The 20,953-nt window shown below is 38.1% G+C and overlaps 1 protein-coding gene across 5 annotated transcripts in view; it reads left to right on the forward strand.

The window, feature by feature from the left end:
- Nucleotides 1–20,953, forward strand: part of GRM8 (glutamate metabotropic receptor 8) — a 778,872-nt gene that overhangs the window by 752,985 nt on the left and 4,934 nt on the right. For 4 of the 5 annotated variants that reach the window (XM_058724417.1, XM_058724414.1, XM_058724418.1 and 1 more), the window contains one exon: nt 18,564–18,810. In XM_058724417.1, the coding sequence (XP_058580400.1) occupies nt 18,564–18,810 (247 nt within the window). Of the gene's footprint in view, nt 1–18,563; nt 18,866–20,953 lie in introns of all 5 variants that reach the window. The other variant, XM_058724415.1, reaches the window with a different exon arrangement.

Here is a 20,953-nt window from a genome sequence, read left to right on the forward strand (position 1 = left end):
GGAATAAATTTCATGGCTTGGGATTATATTGATAGACTAGACACTTTGTTAGAACATGGTAATGATGTTCTCAAGGTCGATCATTACAATCCATCTGAGGATATTGTTAATTCATTTTTCTGACATAGCCATAGACAGTATCCTTCACTCAGCTCAGCCATCACACATTAGCCAGAGGGGCTGACTGACCATTTGGTCAGTACAAATCCACCACCTGCAGAGAAATAACGCAGAGTGATGCTCTGAGTACCCACTGTATTTCCCACTCACATAACAACATGAAGCTGTTTCTGGCTTTCTGGCTGCTCTCCTCCATGTGGTCATTCAGGAATCCCCATTTATTCAGTTTTACAGTCTTACCGTCCTCCAGTACCTCCTTAGCATACACAGCGAAAAGGCGAAAGGGGAAAGGGCTGCGGAGAAAGTACCCATACCTCTTGGTTTCTCATAGTACATTCTATAAAAACACTTTTATGACATTTGTCCTTTATTTTCACATGATATTGGTTGAAAACTAGTTAAAAGGTCACACTGTTTGTAGCCAGAGTTGCCCCTGCCTGATCAGGAACTTCCCAGAAACAATTCCATAAACTAGAAGGAGGAGCACACATTTTGATACCTATGTTACCCCCATTATCCCAATTTAAACTGTGTTTTTTCCCTCAAAATGTTTTCCTTGTTAAGCTACCATATTTATAACTTTGCACCTAAAGCTTCTTGGTAAGAGTAATAAAAAAAAAAAAAAAAGGTACAGGACTGTTTTTTCCATAACATTAAAAGAGAGAGTACTGAGAGCCGTTTCCTCCATGGCAATTAAAGGTTTCACTCGGGTGTAGTTATTCCGAAGTCTGAAGCATCAATAGTTTGAACATATTTGGAAATCAGTCTATCAGATTTACCAATGGGATAATTTGTCCACATAATTCTCCATGCCTGCTCTTAGGAACACAGTTTTAATAATAGCTTCCAGATGGTCCTCCAACTTAAAAATAGTTTGTTTCAAAATTCTGTTTATAGTTGACTTGTGGTCTTTGAGATATTATTTTATACACACAATGGTACATATGACAGTTGTCTTTATGCCATCCATAAAAGTTTATTTAATCTATCATCTAATAGGACCTTGGCAATGAAAACTATAGCAAATATTGTTGTTGGTAATTAACATAAAAACCTACACATGTAAAGTCATTTTCTGAATATAAAATATTTAATTAAAAATGTTGACACTACAATGTAGAAAACAGCTATTATAACTGCATACTTTATTTGATATTAGCTCGGTTTACTTTTTTTATTATTTAGAAAAATACAAGTTGCAGTACTTTATTATTTAGGATAATCCAGGTATTTTCACACTTGGAAAAGTCCACATTCTATCATGGTGACGTATGATCAAAGTTAACAGCCTTGATTTTAAAACACTTGGAGCCAGTCATAATCAGTTTTATCGCAAAAGATCCCTGAACACATTTACATTAATCCTGGTACCTTAACAGGCTGTCTGGCAAGCCATTTCCTTACAGAAACATGCATTATGAGAAATGAGAAATGCTCATCCCTTCTGGATATTAGCTACTTGTCATACCTGGGCAACAGTGCTCACATCACTGAAGCCTGTGAACACAATTCTATATTTATTCTAAGTGAAAAATAGAGTGACTTAAAGAAAAATACAGGATAATGTAAATAATCTCTTACCCAAAACCAATATATTAAGCCACAAGTGTTTTTTACAACTTTTATTCCAAGAAACTAAAAAGACTATTTAAGATTCTGGCTGTGATCATGAGTATGAGTGGCTAAGATGGATGGAGTAAAGGACAACATCATTGCAAAGGAGGAGGATGAGGAAAATAATCTAAGTAATATATCGGGGGATGGAACAGACATGTACATGGATGTGGAATTTATCCAAAATAACCGCATTGCTTGTAAGAGTAAGAGGATGAATGAATCAATGAAAGAGGGCAAATGATGGCAAGTATAGAAACAAGAAGAGAGAGGGTATACGGTTGAATGTTATGACAGTTAATAAGGCAAGATATTTGAGGGAAAGGATGAGTCTGTAATGATCCAGAAACAGCAAAGGGGAGTATGGAATGCCCTAACCTATTGTCTTCCCTGAGGGATATGGATCAAGGGAATAAAAACCACCATCACTTGAGAGACTGGAAGAGAAACAATATTTTTAGGAGGAGAGAAGTTTCAGTGAAGGCTGCAGGGTAGAGGCAGGGAGAAGAGACTGGGGCTATAGAGGAGTTTGTTGGAGAATGGCATTACAGAGCACTGTAAAGTTGGTTACAGGTGAGGGTAGGGTAAAGAGCTGAGTGAGTTTCAAGAAAGTTCCAGTATTCTGCTCGATGGTTCAGCAGAATATTTAATGTCAGAGCTCATCCTTTTGGATGCTGACTGACAACTAGAAGAGTAATTTGGTGATCTTACTCTCGACAAAGCAACATAGGCCCCCAGGAGAAGACTCAGTTAGATGCCAGTGAGTCAGGCCATTCAGGACCTAAGCAGTGGTTCAGTTGATCCGTGTGGAGTCAAAATGAATCATCTGCATGCAGCGTATCAATGAAGCCAATTCTGGAACCATGCTTTCTGGAAGGGGAGAAATCTGAGATAAATTCTGGGTTCAGTATCCCAGAAGAGTTACATGCTTGAGATTTCTGATGGATTGATGGCTCTAGAATATGCTCCACAAATTTCATGGTTCTAGCTCATACTTCACAATCTCTTCTTCTAACTTACCTCATTTGCAGGACTATGCATAGGATAATATGAATGTCAAGAAATAGTCCTGGTGGCTGGTTGAAACTACTGTGGAAGGGACCTTGCGTTAGTTTCTAGAAACTTCATTCTAAGTATATGCCTCTGCTAAAGCTGGACAAGGTTTTTCAGCTTTAATGGGATTGTGGAACAACCAAGCTCTCTTTCACACCGTAGAGTTTATGGAATAATCTGTAGGAAGAGGAACTTGTAACTGTGATAGAAAAGTGTAAGCCTTCTGAAAACATTCTCCACCTTTCACTGGTGGTTATTTGATAGCCACAACTTCTTTAGGCTGTGATTGCTGGGTGGGTCGATGTCTGAGACCCATTTGAAATAATTCTCTTTTCCTGAAAGCTGTCATTACTACAAATAACTGAGCTTCCAACATGAGGTACTTAGTGCCAATTTGTGTGCTCAGTACACAGTGAAGCAGACCACTGGTCTGATATTAGTAGCATGACTTCACCATGGCTAGGCATGAAGACTTGGGGAGGTCACCATATGTATTGGTAAAGTTCTGGTTTTCCTGAATGCTTCTGCCATTGCTGGCATTCAGGCAGATCCACGTGTCTGTGTCAGGCATGATAGGCAGTAATACAAAGTATAAAACAATATTAGATCTGAAGTATTTCCTCCATAGAAATCTGTCTAGGACACCTGGGTGGCTCCTTGTTAAGCATCTGACTTCTGCTCAGGTCATGATCTCATAGTTGGTGAGTTCAAGTCCTGCTTTGGGTAAGCTTGAGCCCTGCTTCGGGTGAGCTCATGCCCCACTCCGGATGAGTACAAGCCTTGCATCAGGTGAGCATGAGCCCTGGGTGAGCCCCACTTGTCTCTCTCTCTCTCTCTCTCTCTCTCTCTCTCTCTCTCTCTCTGCCATTCGTTCACTTGTGCCCTCTCTCTCACTCTCAAAAAAGAAAAGAAAAGATAAGAAAAGAAAAGAAAGGAAAGGAAAGGAAAGGAAAGGAAAGGAAAGGAAAGGAAAGGAAAGGAAAGGAAAGGAAAGGAAAGGAAAGGAAAGGAAAGGAAAGGAAGGAAAGGAAAGGAAAGGAAAGGAAAGGAAAGGAAAGGAAAGGAAAGGAAAGGAAAGGAAAGGAAAGGAAAGGAAAGGAAAGGAAAGGAAAGGAAAGGAAATCTGGCTACTTTGACATTCATCTGTATCTTCTGGAGGTGTCAGTTCTAGGAACAAGATTTCCTTACACTGAAAGACACTCCTTTCTGGATCGTCCCAGAAATGGTGATATGATGAGGTCAGAACAAACAGAACATAGGCATTGGGCATATACATGACAAAAGTAGGCAAAAATATTGCTGGAGCAGAGAAGCCATCATCCCAGAGTTATGGAAGATGCCATTCATCAGAGCTTGGGACACAGGGAAGGTTTTGAGTCTTTGAGGCTAAGTCCCATATGGAGTCATAACCCTTTCAGAGAGGGCTATATTTATCCTTTCCCCAACTCACCTGTCTTAAGGCTCATCTTAGTAAAGCAGCCAATCTTAATATTCAGGCTCTTCATGGGGCGCCTGGGTGGCTCAGTCGGTTAAGCGTCCGACTTCAGCTCAGGTCAAGATCTCGCGGTCCGTGAGTTCGAGCCCCGCGTCGGGCTCTGGGCTGATGGCTCGGAGCCTGGAGCCTGTTTCCGATTCTGTGTCTCCCTCTCTCTCTGCCCCTCCCCCATTTGTGCTCTGTCTCTCTCTGTCTCAAAAATAAATAAACGTTAAAAAAAATAAAAAAAAATATTCAGGCTCTTCAGAGACAGTCCATGGATAAGGGATGAGTGAAGACCCTGCTCTGCAACTGTAATTAGTCTCTTCAGCTCTCTGGAGAAGGGTGCTCATCACCATTGTCCTCTTTTCTTTTTTTTTTTTAATTTTTTTTTTCAACATTTTTTATTTATTTATTTTTTGGGACAGAGAGAGACAGAGCATGAACAGGGGAGGGGCAGAGAGAGAGGGAGACACAGAATCGGAAACAGGCTCCAGGCTCCGAGCCATCAGCCCAGAGCCTGACGCGGGGCTCGAACTCACGGACCGCGAGATCGTGACCTGGCTGAAGTCGGACGCTCAACTGACTGCGCCACCCAGGCGCCCCTTGTCCTCTTTTCCAAACAGCAGGGAGACACGATAGATTAGAAGAGGATATGGGATATCAGGAAAACTGTTTCTGCCACTACATTTCCTGAGAACTTGGATCTCTAATCTGAAAGGAAATGCACTTCCTAAATTCTTAGGTACTACCTATCACAAGATATGATTTGCCTCTCTCTCTGTTTTTATCCTATTTTTTCTTCCTTCCCCTATGTTCATCTGTTGTGGTTCTTAAATTCCACATATGAATGAATATGATATTTGCCTTTCTCTGACTGACTTATTTCACTTAGCATGATACACTCTAGTTCTATCCATGCCATTGCAAAAGGCAAGATTCATTCTTTTTGATTGCTGAGTGGTATTCCACTTGGTGTGTGTGTGTGTGTGTGTGTGTGTGTGTGTGTGTATCTTCTTTATCCATTCATCAGTTGATGGACATTTGGGCTCTTTCCATAATTTGGCTATTGTCAATAGTGCTGCTATAAATATTAGGATGCATGTGCCCCTTCGAATCAACACTCCTCTATCCAGATACCTAGTAGTGCAATGGCTGGGTTGGAGGGTAGTCTTATTTTTAATCTTTTGACGAACCTCCATACTGTTTTCCAGAGTGGCTGCACCAGTTTGCATTCCCACCAATAGTGCTGAAGTGTTCCTCTTTCCCTGTATCCTCACCAACATCTGTTGTTGCCTGAGTTGTTAATTTTAGCCATTCTGACAGGTGTGAGGTGGTGTCTCACTGTAGTTTTGATTTGTATTTCTCTGATGAGTGATGTTGAACATATTTTCATGTGCCTGTTAGCCATCTAGATGCCTCCTTTGGGAAAGTGTCTATTCATGTCTGTTTCTAATATATATTAAGTCTGCTTTAGCTGTATCTCACAACTTTTGATATGTTGCATCGTCATTATTATTCAGTGCAAAATATTTTCTAATTTTCAGTGTACGTTCTTCTTTGACCTACAAGTGATTTTGAAATGTGTTGTTTAATTTGCAATCATCCGGTGCTTTTCTTGTATCTTTTGTTATTTATCTCTACCCTAATTCTTCTTTTACCCTAATTCCATGTTAGCCAGATTAACATACTCTGTATCAAAACTTTGAAATTTGTTAAAAGACTACCCAGAATATGGTCCTGTGGTAAATTTCCTCTGTGCAATTTAATTTTTTTTTAACGTTTATTTATCTTTGAGACAGAGAGAGACAGAGCATGAACAGGGGAGGGGCAGAGAGAGAGGGAAACACAGAATCTGAAACAGGCTCCAGGCTCTGAGCTGTCAGCACAGAGCCCGACGCGGGGCTCGAACTCACGAACCGTGAGATAATGACCTGAGCCAAAGTTGGACACTTAACCGACCAAGCCACCCAGGCGCCCCTCCTCTGTGCAATTTAATAGACTATCTTTTGTTAGTCTTTGAAAAATTCTTGACCATTATCTCTTTAAGTTTTTTTCTTTTTACCTACTATATCTCTCTTTTCTGGGACCCCAAATTCATCTACATTCAAATTTTGTATCTTCTTTTATATATCTCTAATAATGTTTTCTGTATTTTAAAATTTTTATTATAATCTCTTTGCTTCAATATGGACATTTTCTACTGAGCTATCTTTCAGTTCACTAGTCATGTTCTCTACTGTATGTGACCCATTGTAAAACTCATCTATAAAATTCAATTATTACATTTTAAAGTCCCATCATTCTTTGACTCTTAAAATACATATGTATATATTTCAGTTTTTAAATATACATATTCCAGTTATGTGTTGTTTTCAATATATTTATGTTCAAGTTTTTGTAAACTTTTGTCTGAGAAGTTTAGTATCTAGATCACCTGTGGCATCATTACTACCTTCTGAGATTTTTTTCCCCCTTGGTTTTGGTCATTTCTTCCTGTATCCTGGCATGCCTGGTTGGTAATCTTTAAATGAATACCTGACTCTCTGCATTAAAAACAATGTAGATGTTATAGATTTCTTTTTCTTCCAGAGAAGCTTCAACTCTTTATTAGTCAGCAATTAAAATAGAGGCATTTCACCTTGTTATAATCTGGGACCAGGATAATTTGAGGCTACGTTTTGGTCTTTCTATGGGTTTGTCTATTTTTTATTTTTCTTTTATCCTGGAAGATATCTCCTCAGATATATTAGCTAAAAGTCCAGGATGCTCATGATTACCCATCCTAATTAATGGACTTGAATTCCAACTTTTATTTCCCTTGCACCATGATAAGGTTGCATAGTCTGTATAGCTTTTTAGCCTCTGAATCTGAATTATGTTTGATTTTTTTAGCCTGTTGGGGTTCAGCAAAGTCTCAAGAAAAAAAATCGGTGTAAAATATCAGGTTCATCTCTCTGTAGTACCCTGGAGTCTTGGGTGCTCAAGTCTGGCTGCATTGGTAACCCTGAATTCCAGTTTTTGTCTCCCCAGCCCCATGAGACTGCTGAAAGGTCTTTCTAAAGATTTCTGCCCTCGAACACTCATACATTGAATCAGCACATTTCTTATGGATAAAAGCAGTGGAGAATTCCTGGCTCACATCAAGGTTTGTGGTGTTTTGTTTTTTTTTTACTTCCTAGGATCTTGGCCCCTTGAGTCCTGGCTGCCCTGGTTCTTCTCTGATGCCTCCAAACATATTCTTTCTTATTTTTTTAACTTTATGATTCTTTTATAGTTATTCTTAGTGAGTGGCTTGGTTTGATTATAGCTGCTCCTTCATAATCCGAATCAGAAGTCCTTCACCTATATAAATTTTAATTTTAATGATAAAAATGTTAACTTTTATGATATTGATTTGATACTTTTTCTGGATACATTATTCTTTCAAAACTTTTCAAGGATAATTATTTTTACTTCTAAACTGTTCTTGTATTAACTCTATCGAATCTATTTCCTTGGGTGTTTATTATTCTGTTTGTGGAGCTTGATGCTTCTTTTCCATAGTGTTGGTTCTCCGTAAATATTTGCTAATTCTTGGCTGTCTGTTCTTCCGTACAACTGATTCCCGTTGTCTGCCTACTGTGTTGTCCGTAGCCCGTGTCTGGTGGCTGTGAGATGGAGTGGTGTCTGTGCCGGAACAGTGGGTTGCAATTTGTCTCCTGAAGGAAGGGAATCCTTGTCCCTTTTGGTAGTCGTGGTTCCAACAGCTACTTCTCTGCTCTGGCCACTGCAAACTCTTTAAAAAGATTCATTAATCCAGCTCTTTTGGTTCATATTTCCAGCTTGATGGTTCTGTTAAGTTCAACAAGATCATTTTAATCTTAGGAAAGAGCTCTTCTAGGATCAGCAGTGAAGTTTCTTATGAGGAAAGTAGCTGGCTGATAATAGCAGTCTTAAAAAAAAACAACCACACCTCTAAATGTTCAGTTAGGTATTAAGTGCTTTAATGGAGTTTCTTAATTTTTAAGAAATTTGGCCCAACTCTATTAGAAAAAGGATGATTTTCTGATTTGATGTGGTGAAGATTCAAACCATATTATTCCTGCTCTTTCACATCTCTGTGTATTGATCGGAGCCATTGTGTGTGGTGAGGATATGGGCTTTCAAGTGAGACAAACCTCAGTTTAAGCCTCAGCTTTATCTTCATGAGTTGTGTGACTTTGATAATAGTATTTAAGTTCTCCAAAATAGACCCACTCTTGAATTAATAAAATTATTTTGAGGGAGTAATAGGCATAAAATATTTGGCATAATGCTGATATCTTATCCTCAACAACTGATAGCTATTGTGGTTGTAATTGTTGTGTAGTTCCTAAATTAACCTGTTTAATCACCAGAAATCTTTGAGATGTTATTAGTATGGTTAAGCACAAACTAATTATAATGACAGAACTTTTAGAACTCTTTGAGTGATATTAATTCTCCACTTGTGTTAACATGCTAGGGCTGCCATAACAAAGTACCGTAGACTGGGGGGCTTAATATAAATTTATTTTCTCATAGATCTGGAGACTAGAAGTCACAGATCAAAGTGTCAACAGTCCTGGTTTCTTCTGAGGCCTGTCAGGGGCTTTCAGATGGCCACCTTCTTTCCGTGTCCTCAGTTGCTCTTTTCCTCTGTGCACACACATCCCTGGTGTGATTTGTGTGTCCTTATCTCCTCTTCTTATAAGGACACCAGTCAGATTGAATTAGGGACCACCCTGAAGACCTCATTTTAACTTAATTACCTCTTTAAAGATTCTATCTCCAAATACAATCACTTAAGGTTAGGAATTTGACAAATGAATTTTGGGGAGGACACAATTCAGCCATAACACCATTCCTCTTGGTTCTTAGTTACTATATTAATATCACTAGGAAAAAACAATAGTATTTCTATATTATCTTATGTCTTCACAAAAGTTCCTGCACTGAGGTCTGATTTAATTCTTTTGGCTTTATAAAAGCTTATATGGGAAGTATCTAGTTGAACCAAGATTTAGCACCTTTTACAAAATTATAGTTGAACTATTTCCATACTGTTACCAAATTTCCTTCAGTAATGCAACCTAAATAATAAATTTCTCCTATAATTTAAATTCCAGCAAAGGATTAACATATGTGTGTGTGTGTGTGTGTGTGTGTGATTACATAGTTCATAGATAAAGTTTGTTCTTGCAGTAATTGTTTCCTGTCCCTTCTTTCTAAAGAGTTTTAAACTGTTGTTTATTTGTTAATATTATATTTATTATATTTGTATTTGTTCAAATAGATACTGTTCAAATCATTATAATTAAAGGTATCTCCCTTACTGTTATTCTCAGTTCTGATCATGCTGTTGCAAAATGATAAAAAGCTAAACGATAAAAGCCAGCATGAAAACAGGAGTCCATGGAGGGAAATAAAGAGAAAAATCCCTGTAAAAGAGAAGCCAATAAACACACAACAAGTAGATGCCTCATATTCATTTGCATATATCACAGTAGAAAATGCAACATCATTGTTTGAGAAATTATTTTTATTATGTTTCTATGAATAATACTATGTAGAATAATTGAAAATTAAAGACTACATTTTATTTAATAACACTCTACTTGAAAACATCTACGTTATAACATGTCTATCAGACTTTAATAAAGAATAAATTACTGTATTTACTAACCCAATATTAAATATCATGTATATTTAATTATAAACACTCATTATAAATCCAATATCTGTTCTTCCTCTTTAGAGGATCATGAGTTTCCTTCCACTTGTCCTTTTCTACCCTTGGCAGAGCTAATCTCTTACTTATTGGTTGACACTTTATTATTACGTGCATCTCGTTCCCACCATTCCCAATAAGTCCAAGGTTAAGGATTCAGACCTCACGTGTGAACCAACTCAGTTCTGCATCCATAGGCTTTGCCCTTTGATTTGACTCATCATTTTAACATGTGTCAGGACCAAAAGGGGATGTGATGAGAGACTACAAATGGGTCAGAGCAAACCCATGTTCCTTTCCTCTAATGAAAACACAGGGTAATGTCTCTGACTTGTGGGTGGGTCAGCAACACTGATTTCTACCTGACAGGAGAAGCACAACAACTCAGGATGGTGCTTTTTCTCAGAATGAAACTAGACTATGAGTCTTTGAATGTGCTGACCCTAGAGTTTCTCACAAGCATAGGCATATTTCCATATGAATAGGTATTTTATGCCTGTATCTTGTGTGTGTACATGTGTGTGTTCTTTATTTAAAAAGGTTAAAAATTGTAAGGCTAATTTTGAGAGAGCAGTACTGTTAAATCTTACTGTGTGAGGAATGGAGGAGGATGAATGGAGGACAGGGTCAAGGTTAAGTTATGACAATAATAGGTATAGCTTACTGATACTATATGCTGGGTGTTGTGCCAGTATTTTACATCCATTGTCTTCTATAAGTTAGGTCTATGGAAGCTTATAAATCCCGGGAGTGAATTACCCTCAGTTATAATGTTTTACATGGGAGAGGGATCCAGAGCTGAATCCAGAGTTCTCATATCCCCAGATGTAGACCACTGACTTTTAATTTATATTGTCTGTTGTTGAGAACAATATTGTCATACTTACAGTTTAAAAGAACCATCCAAGAGTTGCCGTCCCAGCCTAGATGTTGATTTGAGAGGGGATGGAACCCTCAAATTTTCCATTTTCCAGATTTCAAATCTGATTTACTGATCCCTTCTTGAAACTACATTAGTTGTTTCCTTTAACTGCCAAAATCAAGAGTAAGAATATGCAAATGTATGCCAACCAAGTGTTCTTGGTATTGAGTTTATACAGTGAACAAAATGGGTAAAAATCCTTGTACTCATGTAATTTTTGTTCTAATTAAGGGAAACAGACAATACATAAATTAAATTAGTAAAATATAGAGACTTTTGTGCTAGAAAATGTTAGATTCTGAGAAGTAAAATAAAGCTGGGGATTTCTGGTGGAGGGTGGGAGTTATAGTATTTACCAGTGTTTAGGAAACTTGTCACTGGAAAGAACAGTTCAGGAAAGACCTAAAGTAAATGAAAGAGCAAGTCTTCAAATATAAAAACCCCAAAGCAGAAGCATGGTTGGTATGTTCCAGGATCAGCCAGGAGGCCAGAATGGTGGGAAGAGAATGCATGAGAGAAAAAGTAAAGCCAGGTCTGTTCAGAGGAACTTGTAGGCCATTGTAGGCACACCATCAATGGGAAGTCATCATGAAGTTTTGAGAGTAGGGTGACTTAACCTGACTTGTGAATAATGGGATTATTCTGTCTGCTGTGTTAAGATCAATCCAATGATCAGATGGAAGAGAGCAAGAGAATAAGAGAAGTCAATAGGACAGCTCTAGTGATAATCCAAATAAGACATGGGGTTGGCTAGGACCAATGGAGTTGCAGTGGGAGTAACAGAAAATGACCTTTCTGAACAAATTTTGAAAATGGAATCAACAGAATTCTTCATAGGTAGAATAAGAGTGTAGAAGAGGAGTCAGGAACAATTTCAAGGGCTTTGTCCCTTGGAAAATTCATGATGGAATCCCCTGGATTAGTTCATGACCCAAAAAGCAGGTTGAGGATGGGTTCGGATGCTTGTTAGTTTTATGTATACATCAGATATCCAAGGGGAGGACCCAGAAGGCAATTAGATTTCCTGAGAGAATCCTGGAATTCATCAGTACGTAAGTGGTTTGTTAAGGCAGAGCTACCTATGTTACTTGTAGGACCTGGTGAAATTTGAAAATGCAGGTCTACTTGCTCAAAGATTATTAAGAATTTCAAAACAGTGACAGCAGAGCATGCAATCAAGTATGAAGGGACTTCTGAGTGAAGGGGCTTGCATGCAGGTGGTACAGTCAGGAAGCCAGTCCTGGTTTAAGGCCATAATGCCAAATATGATGATCAATAGAGCAATGTGGAGAGAGACAGAAAGAGATACCTAAGGACTGAGGTCTGGGGTGTCAATATAAAAATGACACAGACGAGAAAGATCCCTCAGAATTGGCTGAATAGAAGAAACCAGCAAGGTATTTGAACAAAACAGAACAGAAACAATGGTAAAATGTTTGATAGAGGCTGGTGGTCATTTACCAGCATCCAAGCTCGGCCAGAAGAGTGGGATTCTTGTCTCTGGCACTTGCTGTGCCCGGTTGCCAGGGCAGTGTTATTAGTGTTTGGATGTTGCATGGATTGGTTGATTTAGGGCTTTTACCACCACAAGGCAAACCTTTACAAAATTCTTGGTAAATTTGCCTGTTTAATTTTTTTTTTAATATTTTTAAGTTTATTTATTATTTGAGAGAGAGAGAGAGAGAGAATGAGAATGAGCCAGGGAGGGTTTAGGAGAGGAAGACAGAATCACGAGCAGGCTCCATCCTATTAGTGCAGAGCCCCACATGGGGCTCAATCTCACAAACTGTGAGATCATGACCTGAGCCGAGATCAAGAGGACACTTAACCGACTGAACTATGCAGGTGCCCCTAAAAATTCTTTTTAAATAACTTTCAGTAATGAGACTTTGAGCTCCATTGACTGAAGTCTTGCTTTTCAGCAGACGAAAATCCATTTTTAAAAAATGTTTATTTATTTATTTTGAGAGAGAGAGAGTGTGGGGGAGGGACAGAAAGACAGGGAGAAAGAGAATCCCAAGCAGGCTCTGTACTGTCAGCACAGAGCCAGACGCAGGGCTCGGAACATGACCTAATAAGCTGAAATCAAGAGTTGGACACTTAAATGACTGAACCACCCAGGTGCCACAAGAAAATCCATTTCTGGATTCAGGTGCACTCTGGAGGGGGTGCGTGGATGAGGGAGAAGATAACAAAAGCAGAGAAAGGCAGGCTTTTAGTGTTAACATATCTTCCTAACTGGCCAGACTCTGTACAAAGCAGCCAAGTAGAATCTGGCCGACTGTAGCAAAAAGTGAAATTAAACCATCCCAAGGCAGAAATATTCAGGAATAAATAATGAATCTGTTTCTTATCACATGGCACAAACTTGCCTTGGGTTTTAGGTCACCTTAGTTGCTAAGGGGTTCAAAACATACCAGGTGGGATATCTGAGTCTATGGAGTTGTGTGTGCAGGCAGAAGACTGACCTTCTTCTTGAAGTAATATAATCCCCTCCCTCCTCAATTTTTCCTGGGGTTGCTAATAATTCCAGGCCATGACCTACATTCAGTAGACACTGCATGTGCACAAATGACCCCTTTAGAGAATGAAGAGTTACTATACTAGGTCCCAGAAAAAGGTGTCATGTTACCGTGCCCCATTGTACCAGTTCTCCCTGGCTTATCCTGAGATCATTTAAATCTGCTTCAGTGCATCTGACTCTTTCAGGTTCAAAATGTCCATGGGGTGTGGAGGCAGAGGAAATGACAGGCTATCAGTGGATGTAACAGAAAGACACTCCCTTTCCTCCAGGTATTAATATTTTGGAGTGACAGGGGGCAGAAGGTGGGGCATAGAAAAAAGTTGGAAAAAAGAAGGCTACATTAACATATCCCATACCATTGTCAGCATCTCTCAATGGATTTATGTTGGTTATAGAAAGTTAACATTGTTCCCTTCTGCTTTCTGGCGAGCTGTAACTTTGATACAGGGAGCCAGTGTGTTATTCTAAGACTGTAGCACAGACAGTGAATATGGCCTTGGCATCAGCAAATAGAGTTGACTTTTGGGCAAAATTTTATTCTGCCTGCTTTGAAGTAAGATTACAAAAGCCTTTTCCTTGACATTATATAGTTAAAGCATAGCTGTCAGCTATTCACTAAACAAAACTGCTTTGGATAACTGACTCACAGGCCCCTCTCTTATCCTGTATACCTGGAAGGATGCTTTGTCAATGTCCTTTTAGATTCAGAGTTGTAGGGTAAATGATCTTTGTTCAGCTGCTGCTATTTTGCACCTCTGAGACATTTTGTAAAGATTATGTCGTTCCACACTGTAACCCTTCTATGAGAAAAGTATCATTCCCCCCACCCCCCACCAACTTCATAGGTAAGAAATTAAAGGTCAGAGAGGAAAATAAGATCACACAGCTGTCCAATTGTCAGGGAAGTTATATTAGAGTTTGGATGGTCACCTGGTGGACTGACTTGCAGCTTTTCCCACCCACAAGGCAACTCCAGAGTTTTCTGTAAATGTCTTTATCTTAAAAACAAGGACAAAAACTGTAAGTGGTGGTCTTCCTTTCTTACATGGCTCAGATAATTAGAGTTTTCTATAGCTATACAAAAATCTAGGAGTTTTTTGGAATCAAATGCTCATTTCCAATATTATAATCTAATTTCTCCATTGCTTCTTAAATATGGTAGCTTTTGGAATCCAATAACACATGATGTTGAAGATCGAGTTTCTCTAGAATGAGAGCAGGTGGCATTTTTATTTCTTTGTGTGTTTTGCTGTTGTTGCTTTGGGTTATGTATATTTGATGTTTTCATTTCATTAAATACTCAAAGATGAAGTTCAAAAACAGTTTGCTCACAGTGCAATGAGCTGTAACAAATGGTAGGCCACTGTAAGGTTGTGGATTTTAGCGTACAGTTTTGTATAGATGCTTTTTCTGTAGTAAACTCACATTAAAATTTTTCAGAAGCTGTTTTAAGAGAGAACATAAGTAAGATCAGCATTTTGGTGTAATTTCAAAGCACAGTGTCTGATAGAGAGCTTGGACACTAAGAATTTTGGTTTGCTAAAAGGGTAGACCGCAGTAATATATTCAGTATGGAAACTAACATCCAGAATCTTCTTCCTGCCTAATATTTAGCAATATTAAATTTATTCTGTATTATAGAAATCATTCTGAATAAAGGAAGAAAATTACCATTTATATGTACGGTAGCAGAAAAAATTTACAACGCTTTCAAAATAGAAAGGTATTTATGTATTATTTAGGCTAGTAGTATACATTTTAGTAAGACCAACATAGTAAGACATGTTAAAAGAATCCAGCTTATCAGTGTGAGTATTCTCATCATTTCATGTCTGTTTGACCTCTAGGGGTTTTTTGTTGGCTTCTTGTTTATTTTTTAAGCTAAATTGACTTGGCAGGGTCCAACTGACACAAAACTGATGGTTACCTATTTAAGTGGCTTTGGGATATTTATGTCTGTGGTTTGCATTTGGCGATATAGTTTCCCTATTTTTATGTCCTCTCTCTATAGCCTATTTTCTGTATAGGCTTTTTGAAGCAATGCTAACTGGAGAATGAGTAGAAATTTAGAGAGGATTAACCAACATTTTGAAGTTTAAGAGTATTGAAAATGATAAGTTGCTTAAAAGTAGGTGGAAAAGCACTGCTTTGGATTCTATGTCTCCCTCTCTCTCTGCCCCTTCCCTGCTTGTGCTCTGTCTCTCTCTGTTGCTCAAAAATAAATTAAAAAAAAAAAGTAGGTGGCAAAGCATAGGGAGATTTATGAGGCTTGAAGGCAAATATCCACATTTTATTAGGACCTTCTTGATTGTAGTAGATCTTTGGGATTTCAAATTTAACATGGGATTTCACTTATTGGCAAGAGAGGTCATGTAGTATAGTAATTTATCACTTTGCTGAAGAATGTATTTGAATCACGTCTCTATTGAGGCTGATGTGCGTGAGCCCAACCTAGAATCTGGATTCATCCCATCACTCTGAGTTTTTTGCTTAAAAGGTCTTCAAACATGGGTTGTAGCCATGGCTGATGTCCATTTGATGGAGTGGGAAAATTTGGAAGGCATATTCTGTATGATTTGTGTAAATCAGATCTTGTGTAAACCTGATCTTCTTAATCAGGTTATATACCTAAGAACAATGAGAAGTTTCTCAGGAACTTTTGTGTGTAGAATCTTGTATATTTCTTAGAGGTTTATAAGGGGGAAAATGTAGGCTACAGTCTCTAAGGAAGTTTATATCCTAGTTGTGCATTTCATATAATTTCCCACAAAGTTCACATAAATCACATAGTTATAATTACATAGTTGCGCATTAGTAAGTGTTCCATTTTATTCATTTTTCAACACACTAATGCTTTGAAGTAAAATAAGCAAATATTATAGGGGCGCCCGGGTGGCTCAGTTGGTTAAGCGTCCAACTTCGGCTCGGGTCATGATCTCACAGTCCGTGGGTTTGGACCTGGAAGCCTGGAGCCTGTTTCAGATTCTCTCTTTCTCTCTGCCCCTCCCCCACTCACACTCTGTCTCTCTCCCTCTCCCCCTCTCTCTCTCAAAAATAAACATTAAAAAAAATTTTTTAAAGAAAAGGAAGAAAAAATTATAACATTACAATTAAGATTTGTCATGGAGGACTTCTTGGAAGAAGTCAACTTTGAAACAAACCCATCTATATCCCCTTGTGAGTATTCCATACTCACAATGAGATCTTAGGCAAAGGACAACCTTAGTGGTAGATGGATTGAACAGTAAACTCAGTAAGCTGCATGGTGTGATTTCACACAGAGGGATAGTCTCTTAGTACTGGTGCCTAAGTTCTCCTCATAGTTTGGACAGTTCTCTACCTCACAGCTTTGTCATCTGTTGAGAGAAGTACTGATTCAGCCACTTGCCTTTGAAGGCAAATGTTTTTTGATCTTTTATTTAAAAGGACACAATTAGTTTGGCTCCTGGGGATTGCCTGATATACAATGACAACTTTACATTTTCAGAGGTATTTTTAGAGTGAACAGATATTAATGAGGATCATATATATGAAAAAGGGGCCCTCTAAGAGCCTCTTTGTGGCTTCAGTATTCCAAGTTATTTGGGGGAAATTCTATTTTGAGCTCAGGACATGAAAACTGGAAGTAGATGAAAGGTTTTTATTTTTTAAAATGTGATATATACCTACAGTGGAATGTTATTCATTCTTAACAAAGAAGGAAATCCAGCCATTTGCATCAATGTGGATGAATCTAGAGGACATAACGCTACATGAAATTAGCCAGACACAGAAAGACAAATACTAATGGTCCACTTATATAGAATCTTAAATAGTCAGATGCATCAAAGCAGAGGATGGAACAGTGGTTGCCAGGCAGAGGGGAAGGGGAGAGATGTTGGTCAAAACACACAGTTTCAGTTATGCAAGATGAGTAAGTTCTGGGCATCTTGGTCAAAACACACACAGTTTCAGTTATGCAAGATGAGTAAGATGAGTAATTATAGGCAACATGGCAACTATAGTTTACAGTACTGCAGTATGCACTTGAAATTCACTAAGAGGGTAGATCCTACCCTCACCACAAAAACTTAGAAAGAAAGAATGAAAGAAAAAAAAATCGTAACTTGGTGAGGTGATGGATATGTTAATTACTTGATTGTGAAGATCATTTCACAGTATATATGTTTATCAAAACATCAAGTTGTACACCCTAAATACACAGTTTCTGTTTTTCAGTTATAACTCAGTAATCCTGAGATATAAAAAAGCAAAGAGTAAAATACTATCATGTCTGTTTTCATACCATAATGAAAAAACCAAAAGCAATGATGTTAGTTTTGGATTTTTCAGCTTGTCGACCTCTAGATCATAGGAAGAAGAATCTACCAGAGTACCAGAGCAGTTAATTTCACTGGAATAAGTATAAAGAATGAACATAGGAGAATTTTCAAAATGCAGGATGCTATCCCCAAAGGACATATTTAAATCTTGGAGGAAGGTGTCTTATGTATTTTGTAAGAGCACCCACGTTTATTTTGATATGATGCCATCATTGAGAAATGCTCCAGAATTGTACTTTAAAGGGGCTATTAAAAATCAGCCCTTAAGGCATGCTCATGATTTATCAGGTTTGATGGCTGGAATTAAGTCACGATGTGAAGATGCAAATGCTAGCATTATTCAAGCACTGGTGGACAACAGTGATGTTCTGGAATATTCTACTCCCACTCACTTCCACCATAACTTTCTAGGTTAAGTTTGTTGTTAAAAGAATTACACTTGACCCCTTGGCCCTATAATAACCTCTCTGAAGAAGGGATGTGTAGCATAAAATGTTAATCTTTGGCCAGAATGGCTTTGTTCCCTTTCTTATATAGGTTTAATTATAATCTAATAAGGCAGCTAAACTTCATCAGCTTGTTTGTTTTAAAGAATTAGGCTTCATAAACAATACAACTTTACCCATACTTGCAGGGAGGGGGATAATGAATTGTTTGAATATTATTAAGAGCAATTTCTATAAGTACCTTCTAGAGTACCCTGACCAGAGAAGCTGGAATAATTACAGAAGATGCTTGTGCTATTTGCTTTATCTTATATCAGGCTTACCGACGTTGATTCTTTCTGTTTTTCCTCCCCTCAGATGTACATCCAGACAACAACACTTACTGTCTCCATGAGTTTAAGTGCTTCAGTGTCTCTGGGCATGCTGTATATGCCCAAGGTTTATATTATAATTTTTCATCCAGAGCAGAATGTTCAAAAACGCAAGAGGAGCTTCAAGGCTGTGGTGACAGCTGCCACCATGCAAAGCAAACTGATCCAAAAAGGAAATGACAGACCAAATGGAGAAGTGAAAAGCGAACTCTGTGAGAGTCTTGAAACCAACAGTAAGTCATCCGTAGACTTTCCGATGGTCAAGAGCGGGAGCACTTCCTAATAGATGTACGTTGAACATCTTCTTCTTCTAGTCTTGGGGACTGTGCTGCAAGGTTCCAGGAGCATGATGGTACTTGCACACCATAAGACCGCAATGGCAGTTAGAACCATTTGGTTAGAACCAAGTGATTTTAAGGCGAGTGGCCCTTCTTCAGAGCATAACCATGCACACAAAATCTCTTTTTCAAAGCATGACACTCATGTCTCCCTTGTGAGGCATTACCAAGCATCTGAAGCCTAGAACTATCTTCCACTTATTGAATTACCCTTTAGCACTTAGGAACTACCTTCCAATCTTTGTTAGTTCAATATTGGTTGCTCTTTATGGGTTTATTGGTTGCTTAAAGATCTTACGCAAGTAAGTTATATGCTATGTAGGTATTTAGGGAAGTGAAACAACTAGTGAGCCAGCATGTTAGGTTCAATTATAGTTAATACTTATTTTCCCCAAATGGCCCCTTCTTGGACATATTAAGATAATTAGAGCTCTTCTCCGAAAGCCTCATGACCCTGAAAATCCTTTCTGCAGCCACCATTCCACTTGTCCTTCCCTCACCTACCTTCCTCTTCTGTGTAATCACCCCTGAAGAAGCACATGGTTATGATACACCAGTACCAAGCTAACCCAGTAGAGTTTAACTGGTCCATCTTGGTATCTATGGAAGAGTAGCAAACAGGTTGAAGATCTGTATTATAAAATACCAGATAGCTGAGTATAGCTAAAAATATATATATAATCTTTATATTACATTTCTATAGATGGATCAAAAAAGATAAAAGCTAAGGTTCTTGCATTAGACCTTAGATTTCCTGTCTTTTGGAAATACAACATACGTATCTAACAATGAAGGATAAAACCCTATGCAAAAATACTCTCTTCCTCTCAGATTCTTCCAGGGGGCTGTATTCCCTATTCTCTGTACTTCTGACATGAAATACAGAGAAGATTAAGTGTGGATCTTATTTGATTTAGTAATTCTAATAACATAGAGTGTGCACTAGATTTATAAGCCTTTCCTTACATCAAGATTTGCAACTAAACATTGTCCACTCTATTGCCCCACATGCAAAAATGGGCTTAAAAGATAAATATGGATCAATTAGGCTTATTGGCTACAATAATTCCAAGTCTTTTTGGAATTATTGGTCAGATTTTCTGGGAAGATTGCCTTCAGCTCACTAATAACTAAATTTAGTCTTCTTGTAAATAAAGAAGCCTTGTAAGAATTCCACAAACATTCCCCACGTATTCACCTTTCTGCAAACATGAAACCTTAAGAAACTGCAAGAGAAGTCATGATAAGGATCGGTTTTTGTAACAAATGGTTATAATCATCTTTGATTATAGGTAAGCAATTTAGTAATAATGGGCCTATTTGGTCTTTTAGCAAAAGATGCACTATAACTACTATCAAAAACGTCAGAGTTCAATGCTTGCGATTTGAGGGCAGAATTTTACCTGTGTTTTTCTACCTTGAAAGCATCAGTGCAGCAAGTTAAAACTCATTGTAGGATGCCAGTAGACTTCTATTGGCCAGCTGTTGGCATTTCCTACTATAACTCATCACCGTCTGTAGTCAGACTTATTTTTTAGCAATAATCCAGAAAACTTTATATAATATGGTTGCAAATGGGAACAACCAAACATACACTGAGATAAAATTGGTTACCCCAGACGGACTTCTGGAAAGTGGTGGGAGAAAAAAGTCAATAAACTTTTTCCACACTTTCAAAAAATAAATAGGTTCCCTGAAGAGGAATATTCCCAGCTCTGATAAAGACTAATCCCATATATAATTGAAGTAAGTCTCATATGTTTCGTTGTCCTTCTGTTATTTTCTGTTGATGTTGAAATGGAAATTATGTAGCAAGCATGCATTTCCCTATTTTCTCTGAAATAAGAATGAAAGGTTTTAAATGTAGGGGCTGTATGGAAGGTAAGCCTGTACAATTCTGGAGGAGTCAGGTGCTCACTTTTGGAAGGTAAAAGAAAGTACAAAAGGTGAATCAAGGTAAAGCCAATTGTTACCTGAAAGATGGTTAAACTGCACTTTGTGACTTTAGTATATTCATCTTGTATAGTAGTTTGGATTT

Source organism: Neofelis nebulosa, chromosome 4 (assembly GCF_028018385.1).
Source record: "Neofelis nebulosa isolate mNeoNeb1 chromosome 4, mNeoNeb1.pri, whole genome shotgun sequence".
NCBI classification, from domain to species: Eukaryota; Metazoa; Chordata; class Mammalia; order Carnivora; family Felidae; genus Neofelis; species Neofelis nebulosa.